This window comes from Oncorhynchus keta, chromosome 14 (genome assembly GCF_023373465.1).
Source record: "Oncorhynchus keta strain PuntledgeMale-10-30-2019 chromosome 14, Oket_V2, whole genome shotgun sequence".
Lineage (NCBI taxonomy): Eukaryota > Metazoa > Chordata > Actinopteri > Salmoniformes > Salmonidae > Oncorhynchus > Oncorhynchus keta.
This window is the reverse complement of record NC_068434.1, coordinates 9856689-9872474: the sequence shown is the minus strand read 5'-3', so window position 1 is coordinate 9872474 and position 15786 is coordinate 9856689. Positions and strand designations below refer to the sequence as shown.

The following is a 15786-nucleotide window of genomic DNA, read 5'->3' as shown; positions in this document are numbered from 1 at the left end:
TCCAACCATGGTCGTCTCAGTCTCCAACCATGGTCGTCTCAGTCACCAACCATGGCCGTCTCAGTCACCAATCATGGTCGTCTCAGTCTCCAACCATGGTCGTCTCAGTCACCAATCATGGTCGTCTCAGTCACCAATCATGGTCGTCTCAGTCTCCAACCATGGTCGTCTCAGTCACCAACCATGGCCGTCTCAGTCACCAATCATGGTCGTCTCAGTCACCAACCATGGCCGTCTCAGTCACCAATCATGGTCGTCTCAGTCTCCAACCATGGTCGTCTCAGTCACCAACCATGGCCGTCTCAGTCACCAATCATGGTCGTCTCAGTCTCCAACCATGGCCGTCTCAGTCACCAACCATGGCCGTCTCAGTCACCAACCATGGTCGTCTCAGTCACCACATTTTACCCCAATTGAACAATAAAACACCAAATTATGGAATTTCTCACGGAATAATGATGTTCTATCCCTCCAATAGAGGTCCAGACACCTGTAGAATCTATGCCAAGGCGCATTGAAGGCGTTCTGGCTCGTGGCGACACAATGCATTATAAAGACACTATGTTGGTGTTTCCTTTATTTTGGCAGTTTCCTGTATACCAGTTCCTTTCCAAAACATCAGCTGTCTGTTTATATTTGCATATAATTATTTTTTTGTTGCTGTGGAGTAATGGCATGGTTCCCACATCAAAAATCAGATTGAGTCCCCCATGGTCAACATAGCCATGTTGATTCATTCCCTTGCAGCACGGCAGCCATAAGCTCTCACACAACATCATTATGAACTCAATTAGCTGTCAGATTTGGGGCTGTAATCTCAGTGGTGACGGTATAATGCTGAGAGCACAGCCTCATTACCGCTTTTCAATAAGACAATATGACCAGCAAAGAATAAATGAATGAAGGCGACAAAACAACCTCCAGAGTCGTTTAGCTGTCACACCAGAAGCCCCTTTGCCATTGGCCCATGAAAAGATGACGTCACACGTCCCATCCATCGTCCTAATTACATTCTCTCAGCGAGAGATGACATCACTCCAAACTATTTTTATGTGTTAGCATATCTGCTGTTCCTTTGCCTGTGTGTGTGTGTGTGTGTGTGTGTGTGTGTGTGTGTGTGTGTGTGTGTGTGTGTGTGTGTGTGTGTGTGTGTGTGTGTGTGTGTGTGTGTGTGTGTGTGTGTGTGTGTGTGTGAGCGCATGCTCACTTAAGTCTTCAGAAGTGATTTTGCAGCTCAAATTAAATTGCGTGAAGATGAACAAGTACGCAAAGGCAATCAACGTTGGTTGAATCACACTGGTTGAATCACACTGGTTGAATCACACTGGTTGAATCCGACTGGTTGAATCGTGGAATAGACGTGGAATTGATGTCTGTGCCCAGTGAGAAGTGTTTTTAAGGAGGTAGCTGGGGGAGTGTAACAGTTTCTGGAAACATCTGGGTGTGTGTCACACCCATCCAGCCAGGGAACGGAGCCTCAAACATCCACGCAGCACGGAAATCCCACAGATGGCTCTCTAACACCAATATAATTGAAACTCCAAAGACTTGGGATGGGAATTTCTACTGAGTTGTCCCTAGTTGCTGGCTATAAGCCGTCAGGACTCTTCAGATTTTTTTGATGTTTCAATTTCTCCTTCTCCCTCTCCCACTACCTCCTCTCTCTCTCTTTCTCGCTCACACGGAGAGAGGAGTCCCAGTGGTGTCAATCAACAAGGGGCGGCGTGCCGTGGTGGTGAGGGGAATCAGCTTGACTCTGACATGTTGGTTCCCCGATATCTTTTTACACCAAATCACATTCAGCTGTCTTCTGGCGCACAGCAATTTTGTTAAATGCTGTTCCTAATCTCTGGTACCTGTCTATTCTTTAGGCTAAATTGTCTTGATTGAATGTTGACATGTTTAAGTATACAGTATGGCTGGTGAGTGTGAGACAGACAGGAAGTGGCCGCTGAAGTATATGAACCCCCTGCAGTCTGAAGAGAACCCCCTGCAGCCTGAAGAGAACCCCCTGCAGCATGAAGAGAACCCCCTGCAGTCTGAAGAGAACCCCTGCAGTCTGAAGAGAACCCCCTGCAGTCTGAAGAGAACCCCCATGCAGTCTGTTTAAGCATATAATTATTTTTTTGTCTGAAGAGAACCCCTGCAGCCTGAAGAGAACCCCCTGCAGTCTGAAGTTGATTCCCCTGCAGTCTGAATAGAACCCCCTGCAGTCTGAATAGAACCCCCTGCAGCCTGAAGAGAACCCCCTGCAGTCTGAAGAGAACCCCCGCAGTCTGAATAGAACCCCATGCAGTCTGAATGAGAACCCCCAGCAGTCTGAAGAGAACCCCTGCAGCCTGAAGAGAACCCCCTGCAGTCTGAAGAGAACCCCCCATGCAGCCTGAAGAGAACCCCTGCAGCCTGAAGAGAACCCCTGCAGCCTGAAGAGAACCCCTGCAGCCTGAAGAGAACCCCTGCAGTCTGAACAGACCACCCCTGCAGCCTGAAGAGAACCCCCTGCAGTCTGAAGAGAACCCCTGCAGCCTGAAGAGAACCCCTGCAGTCTGAAGAGAACCCCTGCAGTCTGAAGAGAACCCCTGCAGCCTGAAGAGAACCCCCTGCAGTCTGAAGAGAACCCCTGCAGTCTGAATAGAACCCCTGCAGTCTGAAGAGAACCCCTGCAGTCTGAAGAGAACCCCCTGCAGTCTGAAGAGAACCCCTGCAGTCTGAAGAGAACCCCTGCAGTCTGAAGAGAACCCCTGGTCTGAATAGAACCCCTGCAGCCTGAAGAGAACCCCCTGCAGTCTGTGCCCAGTGAGAACCCCCTTTTAAGCAGCCTGAAGAGAACCCCTGCAGTCTGAAGAGAACCCCCAGCAGTCTGAATAGAACCCCCACGCAGCCTGAAGAGAACCCCTGCAGTCTATAAGAAACCCCTGCAGTCTGAAGAGAACCCCCTGCAGCATGAAGAGAACCCCTGCAGTCTGAAGTTTCAACCCCTCCCTCTCCAGCCTGAAGAGAACCCCCACATGCAGTCTGAAGAGAACCCCTGCAGTCTGAAGAGAACCCCCTGCAGTCTGAAGAGAACCCCCAGCAGTCTGAAGAGAACCCCCTGCAGTCTGAAGAGAACCCCTGCAGTCTGAAGAGAACCCCCTGCAGCTGAAGAGAACCCCTGCAGTCTGAAGAGAACCCCTGCAGTCTGAAGAGAACCCCTGCAGCATGAAGAGAACCCCTGCAGTCTGAAGAGAACCCCTGCAGTCTGAATAGAACCCCCTGCAGTCTGAAGAGAACCCCCTGCAGCCTGAAGAGAACCCCTGCAGTCTGAAGAGAACCCCTGCAGTCTGAATAGAACCCCTGCAGTCTGAAGAGAACCCCCTGCAGTCTGAAGAGAACCCCCTGCAGTCTGAAGAGAACCCCCTGCAGCCCCCTGAAGTCTGAATAGAACCCCCTGCAGTCTGAAGAGAACCCCTGCAGTCTGAAGAGAACCCCTGCAGTCTGAAGAGAACCCCCTGCAGTCTGAAGAGAACCCCTGCAGTCTGACCCCTGCAGTCTGAAGAGAACCCCCTGCAGTCTGAAGAGAACCCCTGCAGCCTGAAGAGAACCCCTGCAGTCTGAAGAGAACCCCCTGCAGTCTGAAGAGAACCCCTGCAGCCTGAAGAGAACCCCCTGCAGTCTGAAGACAACCCCCTGCAGCCTGAAGAGAACCCCCTGCAGCCTGAAGAGAACCCCTGCAGCCTGAAGAGAACCCCTGCAGTCTGAAGAGAACCCCTGCAGTCTGAACAGAACACCCTGCAGTCTGAAGAGAACCCCTGCAGTCTGAAGAGAACCCCCTGCAGCCTGAAGAGAACCCCCTGCAGTCTGAAGAGAACCCCCTGCAGTCTGAAGAGAACCCCCTGCAGTCTGAAGAGAACCCCTGCAGCCTGAAGAGAACCCCTGCAGTCTGAATAGAACCCCCTGCAGTCTGAAGAGAACCCCCTGCAGTCTGAAGAGAACCCCCTGCAGTCTGAAGAGAACCCCCTGCAGTCTGAAGAGAACCCCCTGCAGTCTGAAGAGAACCCCCTGCAGTCTGAAGAGAACCCCCTGCAGCCTGAAGAGAACCCCCTGCAGTCTGAAGAGAACCCCCTGCAGTCTGAAGAGAACCCCCTGCAGTCTGAAGAGAACCCCCTGCAGTCTGAAGAGAACCCCCTGCAGTCTGAAGAGAACCCCCTGCAGCCTGAAGAGAACCCCCTGCAGTCTGAAGAGAACCCCTGCAGTCTGAAGAGAACCCCCTGCAGCCTGAAGAGAACCCCCTGCAGCCTGAAGAGAACCCCCTGCAGTCTGAAGAGAACCCCCTGCAGTCTGAAGAGAACCCCCTGCAGCCTGAAGAGAACCCCCTGCAGTCTGAAGAGAACCCCCTGCAGTCTGAAGAGAACCCCCTGCAGTCTGAAGAGAACCCCCTGCAGTCTGAAGAGAACCCCCTGCAGTCTGAATAGAACCCCCTGCAGTCTGAAGAGAACCCCCTGCAGTCTGAAGAGAACCCCCTGCAGTCTGAAGAGAACCCCCTGCAGCCTGAAGAGAATCCCCTGCAGTCTGAAGAGAACCCCCTGCAGCCTGAAGAGAACCCCCTGCAGCCTGAAGAGAACCCCCTGCAGCCTGAAGAGAACCCCCTGCAGTCTGAAGAGAACCCCCTGCAGCCTGAAGAGAACCCCTGCAGTCTGAAGAGAACCCCCTGCAGTCTGAAGAGAACCCCCTGCAGTCTGAAGAGAACCCCTGCAGTCTGAAGAGAACCCCCTGCAGTCTGAAGAGAACCCCCTGCAGCCTGAAGAGAACCCCCTGCAGTCTGAAGAGAACCCCCTGCAGTCTGAAGAGAACCCCCTGCAGTCTGAAGAGAACCCCTGCAGCCTGAAGAGAACCCCTGCAGCCTGAAGAGAACCCCTGCAGTCTGAAGAGAACCCCTGCAGACTGAAGAGAACCCCCTGCAGCCTGAAGAGAACCCCTGCAGTCTGAAGAGAACCCCCTGCAGTCTGAAGAGAACCCCCTGCAGTCTGAAGAGAACCCCTGCAGTCTGAAGAGAACCCCTGCAGTCTGAAGAGAACCCCCTGCAGTCTGAAGAGAACCCCCTGCAGTCTGAAGAGAACCCCTGCAGCCTGCAGTCTGAAGAGAACCCCTGCAGCCTGAAGAGAACCCCCTGCAGCCTGAAGAGAACCCCCTGCAGTCTGAAGAGAACCCCTGCAGTCTGAAGTGAACCCCCTGCAGTCTGAGAACCCCCTGCAGCCTGAAGAGAACCCCCTGCAGTCTGAAGAGAACCCCTGCAGCCTGAAGAGAATCTCCTGCAGTCTGAAGAGAACCCCTGCAGCCTGAAGAGAACCCCTGCAGCCTGAAGAGAACCCCTGCAGCATGAAGAGAACCCCTGCAGTCTGAAGAGAACCCCCTGCAGTCTGAACAGAACCCCCTGCAGTCTGAAGAGAACCCCTGCAGTCTGAAGAGAACCCCCTGCAGCCTGAAGAGAACCCCCTGCAGCATGAAGAGAACCCCTGCAGTCTGAAGAGAACCCCCTGCAGTCTGAAGAGAACCCCCTGCAGCCTGAAGAGAACCCCCTGCAGCCTGAAGAGAACCCCTGCAGTCTGAAGAGAACCCCTGCAGTCTGAAGAGAACCCCTGCAGTCTGAAGAGAACCCCTGCAGCCTGAAGAGAACCCCTGCAGCCTGAAGAGAACCCCTGCAGCCTGAAGAGAACCCCTGCAGTCTGAAGAGAACCCCTGCAGTCTGAAGAGAACCCCTGCAGCCTGAAGAGAACCCCTGCAGCCTGAAGAGAACCCCCTGCAGCCTGAAGAGAACCCCCTGCAGCCTGAAGAGAACCCCTGCAGTCTGAAGAGAACCCCTGCAGCCTGAAGAGAACCCCTGCAGCCTGAAGAGAACCCCTGCAGTCTGAAGAGAACCCCCTGCAGTCTGAAGAGAACCCCTGCAGTCTGAAGAGAACCCCCTGCAGTCTGAAGAGAACCCCCTGCAGTCTGAAGAGAACCCCCTGCAGCCTGAAGAGAACCCCAGTCTGCAGTCTGAAGAGAACCCCTGCAGTCTGAAGAGAACCCCTGCAGCCTGAAGAGAACCCCCTGCAGCCTGAAGAGAACCCCTGCAGTCTGAAGAGAACCCCTGCAGTCTGAAGAGAACCCCTGCAGTCTGAAGAGAACCCCTGCAGCCTGAAGAGAACCCCTGCAGCCTGAAGAGAACCCCTGCAGTCTGAAGAGAACCCCTGCAGTCTGAAGAGAACCCCCTGCAGCCTGAAGAGAACCCCTGCAGCCTGAAGAGAACCCCTGCAGTCTGAAGAGAACCCCTGCAGCCTGAAGAGAACCCCTGCAGTCTGAAGAGAACCCCTGCAGTCTGAAGAGAACCCCCTGCAGCCTGAAGAGAACCCCTGCAGCATGAAGAGAACCCCTGCAGTCTGAAGAGAACCCCTGCAGTCCTGAAGAGAACCCCCTGCAGCCTGCAGAACCCCTGCAGCCTGAAGAGAACCCCTGCAGTCTGAAGAGAACCCCTGCAGCCTGAAGAGAACCCCTGCAGTCTGAAGAGAACCCTCTGCAGTCTGAAGAGAACCCCCTGCAGCCTGAAGAGAACCCCTGCAGCCTGAAGAGAACCCCCTGCAGCCTGAAGAGAACCCCTGCAGTCTGAAGAGAACCCCCTGCAGCCTGAAGAGAACCCCTGCAGTCTGAAGAGAACCCCCTGCAGCCCCCTCTGAAGAGAACCCCTGCAGTCTGAAGAGAACCCCTGCAGCCTGAAGAGAACCCCTGCAGTCTGAAGAGAACCCCTGCAGTCTGAAGAGAACCCCCTGCAGCCTGAAGAGAACCCCCTGCAGCCTGAAGAGAACCCCTGCAGTCTGAAGAGAACCCCCTGCAGTCTGAAGAGAACCCCTGCAGCCTGAAGAGAACCCCCTGCAGTCTGAAGAGAACCCCTGCAGCCTGAAGAGAACCCCCTGCAGCATGAAGAGAACCCCTGCAGTCTGAAGAGAACCCCTGCAGTCTGAAGAGAACCCCCTGCAGCCTGAAGAGAACCCCTGCAGCCTGAAGAGAACCCCTGCAGCCTGAAGAGAACCCCTGCAGCATGAAGAGAACCCCTGCAGTCTGAAGAGAACCCTCTGCAGTCTGAAGAGAACCCCCTGCAGCCTGAAGAGAACCCCCTGCAGCCTGAAGAGAACCCCCTGCAGTCTGAAGAGAACCCCTGCAGCATGAAGAGAACCCCCTGCAGTCTGAAGAGAACCCCTGCAGTCTGAAGAGAACCCCCTGCAGCCTGAAGAGAACCCCTGCAGTCTGAAGAGAACCCCCTGCAGTCTGAAGAGAACCCCCTGCAGTCTGAAGAGAACCCCCTGCAGCCTGAAGAGAACCCCTGCAGTCTGAAGAGAACCCCTGCAGTCTGAAGAGAACCCCCTGCAGTCTGAAGAGAACCCCTGCAGTCTGAAGAGAACCCCTGCAGTCTGAAGAGAACCCCTGCAGTCTGAAGAGAACCCCTGCAGTCTGAAGAGAACCCCCTGCAGCCTGAAGAGAACCCCCTGCAGTCTGAAGAGAACCCCTGCAGCCTGAAGAGAACCCCTGCAGACTGAAGAGAACCCCCTGCAGTCTGAAGAGAACCCCCTGCAGCCTGAAGAGAACCCCCTGCAGTCTGAAGAGAACCCCCTGCAGTCTGAAGAGAACCCCCTGCAGCCTGAAGAGAACCCCCTGCAAACTGATGAGAACCCACAGTATTTCTTTGTATAATTTTTTGTACACAAAATATCATTTTGTGCTGTAGTTGTAATTTAAAGAATATATATTTGAAAGAATGTTGTATTTTATTGGACAGAGAACAGATACTGGTAAAGCTAGACAGAGAGTTTGGGGCCGTATTCTAAACCACGCCGACACCAGCTGACTTGCTGTAGATGGGGGACGCTAACCTCTTACAGTGGTATCCGGATCAAATCAAACATTGTCACATGCGCTGAATACAACAAGTGTAGACCTTACCGTGAAATGCTGAATACAACAAGTGTAGACCTTACCGTGAAATGCTGAATACAACAAGTGTAGACCTTACCGTGAAATGCTGAATACAACAAGTGTAGACCTTACCGTGAAATGCTGAATACAACAAGTGTGGACCTTACCGTGAAATGCTGAATACAACAAGTGTAGACCTTACCGTGAAATGCTTACTTACAAGCCCTTAACCAACAGTGCAGTTCAAGAAGAGATAAGAAAATATTTACCAAATAAATATGAAAAATAACACAATAAATGATCAATTTCTCTCCATGTAAAACAATATAACCAGTGTGGTTGTTTTTTCTTGTTGTGGTTGCTAGGTCCTGTCCCCTTTGTCCGACTCTATCCTGGCAGAGAAGACCTTAACGGTGAAAGATGACAAGGTGACCATCACAGACCTGGGGGTCCAGCTGGTAGCGTCTATAACCATGAACATGCAGTCAGGAAGCAACCAGGTCATCGCACTGACCACTACCGCCCAGGACCTGCTGCACAGCCCCAAACAGGTCACCACACACACACACACACACACACACACACACACACACACACACACACACACACACACACACACACACACACACTGACCACTACCGCCCAGGACCTGCTGCACAGCCCCAAACAGGTCACCACACACACACACACACACACACACACACACACACACACACACACACACACACACACACACACACACACACACACACACACACACACACACACACACACACACACACACACACACACACACACACACACACACACACACACACACACACACACACTGACCACTACCGCCCAGGACCTGCTGCACAGCCCCAAACAGGTCACCACACACACACACACACACACACACACACACACACACACACACACTGGTAAACACACAAACACACACACACACACACACACACTGACCACTCCGCCCAGGACCTTTTTGCCCCAAACAGGTCACCACACACACACACACACACACACACACACACACACATGAATGAATGACACACACAACATTCTCCACTAGTAGGACCTTGCACAAAACAGGTCACCACACACACAAACACACACACACACACACACCTCAGGCACATCTCACACACACACAACATACACACACACAAAAATCACACACACACACACACACACACACTGACCACTACCGCCCAGGACCTGCTGGTAAAAATAAATAAATACAATTTTCTCCGAGCAGAATTTTTTGCACAGACATACTGCACATATGCCTCAGGTTAAAGGATGAATGAATGAATTAAACATTCTCTAGTAGTTTGAAAATGTAATCCAAAATTATTTTGCTTTGACCTCAGGCACATCTCCCAGTGAACATATCCAAGGGGAAAAATCCTTCTCAATCTATGATGCTCACGTCTCTGTAGTTTCTCTGGTGAAAACATATACCTGTACTGTGTATACTGATCTACAGTGTACTATATGCATGTAGCCTTGGGTAATTATATCTCAGGGTTTTATTTTCATTCTCTGGTGAAAACATATACCTGTACTGTGTATACTGATCTACAGTGTACTATATGCATGTAGCCTTGGGTAATTATATCCCAGGGTTTTATTTTCATTGGCAGTATACAGTAATTGTTATTAACCTGCAGTTAGTTCCCTTAAGTATTGCTTAGTTTCTATGTATCTCTCTGTTATCAAGGGGGTAAGTTGTTGTTTCCAACATAGACGCTTAATTACTTTTCTGGGATGGTTTAGTTGTGACTGACTTTTTAAAGAATTCTTTCTGGATTAAAAAGTAATGGAGTTTTCACTTTTATAGGTGGAAATTAATACTTTAATGAGTTTGGGGTGAGGGAAGACAAACACTTTTGGCTTTGCTTTGTTATAAATCACACAATTGTATAGAATGTTTAACAACTCAAATTCAGTTACTTGCCAGAATATTTCCCCATGTTATTGTCAGGCCTGATAGAGGCTGAGGCCATTCATTTTCCATTGAGATTGAGATGGTGTTTAGCTGCCAAGGCCAAGAGAAAAACGGAGCCTGGGTCGTAGTGACTCACTCTGTCTTGTCTTTCTCCCTCTGTCTCTCTCTCTCTTGTCTGTCTCTTGTCTGTCTCTCTCTCTGTCACTCTCTCTCTCTCTGTCTCTCTGTCTCTCTGTCTCTCTCTGTCTCTCTCTCTCTCTCTCTCTCTCTCTCTCTCTCTCTCTCTCTCTCTCTCTCTCTCTCTCTCTCTCTCTCTCTCTCTCTCTCTCTCTCTCTCTCTCTCTCTCTCTCTCTCTCTCTCTCTCTCTCTCTCTCTCTCTCTCTCTCTCTCTCTCTCTCTCTCTCATCTCTCTCTCTGTCTCTCTCTCTCGCTCTTTCTGTCTCTCTTTTGTTTTATTTTCCTTTGGCTTCCTTTGCTTCTCCAACCCACACAGGAAGCTGTCATCAGCGCCTGGATCCAGTACAGTGACGGCTCTGTAACTCCCCTCGACATCTACGACCCCAGAGACTTCACGCTGAGCGCCACCTCCCTGGATGAGGCGGTGGTGTCCACCTATCAGGAGCAGCCACTGCGCTGGCCCGTGGTGGTGGCTGAGGGTGAGGGCCAGGGACCGCTGGTCCGAGTGGAGATGGTCATCTCCGAGACCTGCCAGAAGTCTAAGAGGAAGAGTGTCCTGGGTATGGGTGTGGGCAGCGTCAGGGTCAAGTTTGGCCAGAACGACGTGGAGCTGAGGGGCCAGGACGAGGGAGAGGGCGGGCTGGATAACAGCACCAGCGACCAGAGACAGAAGGGCCTGGAGGGAGACAAGGCTGGATCGGACGGCTGGAAGCACACCAACGCTGCTTCAGACCGTGAGGAGGGCGCCATGAGGAAGACTAGCACCACCACTAAGACCGCTGTCACCCACCGGGCTGGAGGCAACAAGCACAGCAGTGGGGGCAACAACCGGGGGACGGGGGGCCAGAACGCCCCCGTGGACTACACCAGCTTCCCTGCCCAGGTGGACGTACCTGGGGGCGCGGAGAGCGACCTGTCTCAGACCCTCCGGGGTTTATCCGACCTGGAGATCGGCATGTACGCCCTGCTGGGGGTCTTCTGCCTGGCCATCCTGGTGTTCCTCATCAACTGTGTGAGCTTTGCCTTCCGCTACCGTCACAAGCAGCTGCCCGCGCTGGAGCAAGGCAATATGAACCACGCCCACGACTGGGTATGGCTGGGCAACGAGGCCGACCTGCTGGAACACCACAGTGACCAGCGCCAGTCGCCGCACCAGGACGAGTGCACCACCATCATTGATCGGAGTGAGGGCTACGAGGAGAGCAAGTATCTGCTCAACGGAGGGGGTAATGTGGAGGTGCAGAGGACCTCCACCCATGGCCAGACCCTCCCCCGCTCCCTCTCAGAGCCCCGGCAGTGCGCCGGCAAGGACCCAGCAGGCAAGGCAGAGCCTCTCAACAACTCCCCCAGCGCTGCCAAGCGCAAGCGGGTTAAGTTCACTTCCTTCGCCACAGTGCTGCCTGACGATGGGGGGCCCTACACTAACTCCATCCTCATTGGCAACGAGGACGATATCAAGTGGGTGTGCCAGGACATGGACCTGGGTCCATCGGCAGAGATCAGAACCTACATGGAGAGGCTACAAGACAATCTGTGAGAGAGAGAGAGGGAGAGAGACAGAGAGAGAGAGAGAGAGAGAGAGAGAGAGAGAGAGAGAGAGAGAGAGAGAGAGAGAGAGAGAGAGAGAGAGAGAGAGAGAGAGAGAGAAGAGAGAGGTGGGTAGAGAGAAGGACAGGGGATAGGAGAGAAGGTGACCAGGAAGAGAGGACAGAGGGTCGGTATGGGGAAGGACAGGGGATAAGGAGAGAAGGTGACCAGGGAGACACGACAGATGGTGGGTAGAGAGTGACCAGGAAGAGACGACAGAGGGTCGGTATGGGGAAGGACAGGGGATAGGAGAGAAGGTGACCAGGAAGAGACGACAGAGGCTGGGTAGAGAGTGACCAGGAAGAGACGACAGAGGGTCGGTATGGGGAAGGACAGGGGATAAGGAGAGAAGGTGACCAGGAAGAGAGGACAGATGGTCGGTATGGGGAAGGACAGGGGATAAGGAGAGAAGGTGACCAGGAAGAGACGACAGAAGCTGGGTAGAGAGTGACCAGGAAGAGATGACAGAGGCTGGGTAGAGAGTGACCAGGAAGAGACGACAGAGGGTGGGTAGAGAGTGACCAGGAAGAGACGACAGAGGCTGGGTAGAGAGTGACGAGGAAGAGACGACAGAGGGTGGGTAGAGAGTGACCAGGAAGAGACGACAGAGGGTGGGTAGAGAGTGACCAGGAAGAGACGACAGAGAAACGGTATGGGGAAGGACAGGGGATAGGAGAGAAGGTGACCAGGAAGAGACGACAGAGGCTGGGTAGAGAGTGACCAGGAAGAGACGACAGAGGGTCGGTATGGGGAAGGACAGGGGATAAGGAGAGAAGGTGACCAGGAAGAGAGGACAGATGGTCGGTATGGGGAAGGACAGGGGATAAGGAGAGAAGGTGACCAGGAAGAGACGACAGAAGCTGGGTAGAGAGTGACCAGGAAGAGATGACAGAGGCTGGGTAGAGAGTGACCAGGAAGAGACGACAGAGGCTGGGTAGAGAGTGACCAGGAAGAGACGACAGATGGTGGGTAGAGAGTGACCAGGAAGAGATGACAGAGGGTGGGTAGAGAGTGACCAGGAAGAGATGACAGAGGGTGGGTAGAGAGTGACCAGGAAGAGATGACAGAGGCTGGGTAGAGAGTGACCAGGAAGAGATGACAGAGGCTGGGTAGAGAGTGACCAGGAAGAGATGACAGAGGCTGGGTAGAGAGTGACCAGGAAGAGACGACAGAGGGTGGGTAGAGAGTGACCAGGAAGAGACGACAGAGGGTGGGTAGAGAGTGACGAGGAAGAGACGACAGAGGCTGGGTAGAGAGTGACCAGGAAGAGACGACAGAGGCTGGGTAGAGAGTGACCAGGAAGAGACGACAGAGGGTGGGTAGAGAGTGACCAGGAAGAGATGACAGAGGCTGGGTAGAGAGTGACCAGGAAGAGATGACAGAGGCTGGGTAGAGAGTGACCAGGAAGAGATGACAGAGGCTGGGTAGAGAGTGACCAGGAAGAGACGACAGAGGCTGGGTAGAGAGTGACCAGGAAGAGACGACAGAGGCTGGGTAGAGAGTGACCAGGAAGAGATGACAGAGGCTGGGTAGAGAGTGACCAGGAAGAGATGACAGAGGCTGGGTAGAGGAGAGATGACAGAGGAAGAGAGAGAGTGACCAGGAAGAGATGACAGAGGCTGGGTAGAGAGTGACCAGGAAGAGATGACAGAGGGTGGGTAGAAGAGTGACCAGGAAGAGACGACAGAGGCTGGGTAGAGAAGTGACCAGGAAGAGAAGAGAAGACAGAGGCTGGGTAGAGAGTGACCAGGAAGAGACGACAGAGGCTGGGTAGAGAGTGACCAGGAAGAGATGACAGAGGCTGGGTAGAGAGTGACCAGGAAGAGATGACAGAGGCTGGGTAGAGAGACAGGAAGAGATGACAGAGGCTGGAGAGAGTGACCAGGAAGAGATGACAGAGGGTGGGTAGAGAGTGACCAGGAAGAGACGACAGAGGCTGGGTAGAGAGTGACCAGGAAGAGACGACAGAGGGTGGGTAGAGAGTGACCAGGAAGAGATGACAGAGGCTGGGTAGAGTGATGAGGAAGAGATGACAGAGGCTGGGTAGAGAGTGACCAGGAAGAGATGACAGAGGCTGGGTAGAGAGTGACCAGGAAGAGATGACAGAGGCTGGGTAGAGAGTGACCAGGAAGAGATGACAGAGGCTGGGTAGAGAGTGACCAGGAAGAGACGACAGAGGCTGGGTAGAGAGTGACCAGGAAGAGATGACAGAGGCTGGGTAGAGTGATGAGGAAGAGATGACAGAGGGTGGGTAGAGAGTGACCAGGAAGAGATGACAGAGGCTGGGTAGAGAGTGACCAGGAAGAGATGACAGAGGCTGGGTAGAGAGTGACCAGGAAGAGATGACAGAGGGTGGGTAGAGAGTGACCAGGAAGAGATGACAGAGGCTGGGTAGAGAGTGACCAGGAAGAGATGACAGAGGCAGAGGATGAGGAAGAGATGACAGAGGCTGGGTAGAGTGACCAGGAAGAGATGACAGAGGCTGGGTAGAGGTGAGGAAGAGATGACAGAGGGTGACCAGGAAGAGACGACAGAGGCTGGGTAGAGGATGAGGAAGAGATGACAGAGGCTGGGTAGAGAGTGATGAGGAAGAGATGACAGAGGCTGGGTAGAGAGTGACCAGGAAGAGATGACAGAGGGTGGGTAGAGAGTGACCAGGAAGAGATGACAGAGGCTGGGTAGAGAAGGAAGAGATGACAGAGGCTGGGTAGAGAGTGACCAGGAAGAGATGACAGAGGCTGGGTAGAGAGATGACAGAGGAAGAGATGACAGAGGCTGGGTAGAGAAGGAAGAGATGACAGAGGCTGGGTAGAGTGACCAGGAAGAGATGACAGAGGCTGGGTAGAGAGTGATGAGGAAGAGATGACAGAGGCTGGGTAGAGAGTGACCAGGAAGAGATGACAGAGGCTGGGTAGAGTGATGAGGAAGAGATGACAGAGGAAGAGATGAAGAGATGACTGGGTGGGTAGAGTGACCAGGAAGAGATGACAGAGGCTGGGTAGAGTGATGAGGAAGAGATGACAGAGGCTGGGTAGAGTGACCAGGAAGAGATGACAGAGGCTGGGTAGAGGAAGAGATGAGGCTGGGTAGGAAGAGATGACAGAGGCTGGGTAGAGAGTGACAGAGGCTGGGTAGAGAGGTGATGAGGAAGAGATGACAGAGGCTGGGTAGAGAGTGACCAGGAAGAGATGACAGAGGCTGGGTAGAGTGATGAGGAAGAGATGACAGAGGCTGGGTAGAGAGTGACCAGGAAGAGATGACAGAGGCTGGGTAGAGTGATGAGGAAGAGATGACAGAGGCTGGGTAGAGAGTGACCAGGAAGAGATGACAGAGGGTGGGTAGAGTGATGAGGAAGAGATGACAGAGGCTGGGTAGAGTGATGAGGAAGAGATGACAGAGGGTGGGTAGAGTGATGAGGAAGAGATGACAGAGGCTGGGTAGAGTGATGAGGAAGAGATGACAGAGGCTGGGTAGATGAGGAAGAGATGACAGAGGCTGGGTAGAGGAAGAAGAGATGACAGAGGCTGGGTAGAGTGATGAGGAAGAGATGACAGAGGCTGGGTAGAGTGATGAGGAAGAGATGACAGAGGCTGGGTAGAGGAAGAGACCAGGAAGAGATGACAGAGGCTGGGTAGAGAGTGATGAGGAAGAGATGACAGAGGCTGGGTAGAGTGATGAGGAAGAGATGACAGAGGCTGGGTAGAGTGATGAGGAAGAGATGACAGAGGCTGGGTAGAGTGATGAGGAAGAGATGACAGAGGCTGGGTAGAGATGAGGAAGAGATGACAGAGGCTGGGTAGAGAAGGAAGAGATGACAGAGGCTGGGTAGAGTGATGAGGAAGAGATGACAGAGGCTGGGTAGAGTGATGAGGAAGAGATGACAGAGGCTGGGTAGAGTGATGAGGAAGAGATGACAGACAGAGGCTGGGTAGAGTGATGAGGAAGAGATGACAGAGGCTGGGTAGAGTGATGAGGAAGAGATGACAGAGGCTGGGTAGAGTGATGAGGAAGAGATGACAGAGGCTGGGTAGAGTGATGAGGAAGAGATGACAGAGGCTGGGTAGAGTGATGAGGAAGAGATGACAGAGGCTGGGTAGAGTGATGAGGAAGAGATGACAGAGGCTGGGTAGAGTGACAGAGAGAGGAAGAG

General features: G+C 53.0%; 1 protein-coding gene across 22 annotated transcripts in view; it reads left to right on the top strand.

The window, feature by feature from the left end:
- Nucleotides 1-15105, top strand: part of si:dkey-215k6.1 (transmembrane protein 132C) — a 503239-nt gene extending 488134 nt beyond the window's left edge. Inside the window, exons 8-12 of one of the 22 annotated variants that reach the window (XM_052461012.1) lie at nucleotides 8289-8474; nucleotides 10366-11952; nucleotides 12073-12223; nucleotides 12318-12787; nucleotides 14776-15105. In XM_052461012.1, coding sequence (XP_052316972.1) covers nucleotides 8289-8474; nucleotides 10366-11586 — 1407 coding nt within the window. In that variant the 3' untranslated portion in view covers nucleotides 11587-11952; nucleotides 12073-12223; nucleotides 12318-12787; nucleotides 14776-15105. The other 21 variants (XM_052461018.1, XM_052461016.1, XM_052461011.1 and 18 more) reach the window with 21 other exon arrangements.
- The last annotated feature ends 681 nt before the right edge of the window (nucleotides 15106-15786 follow it).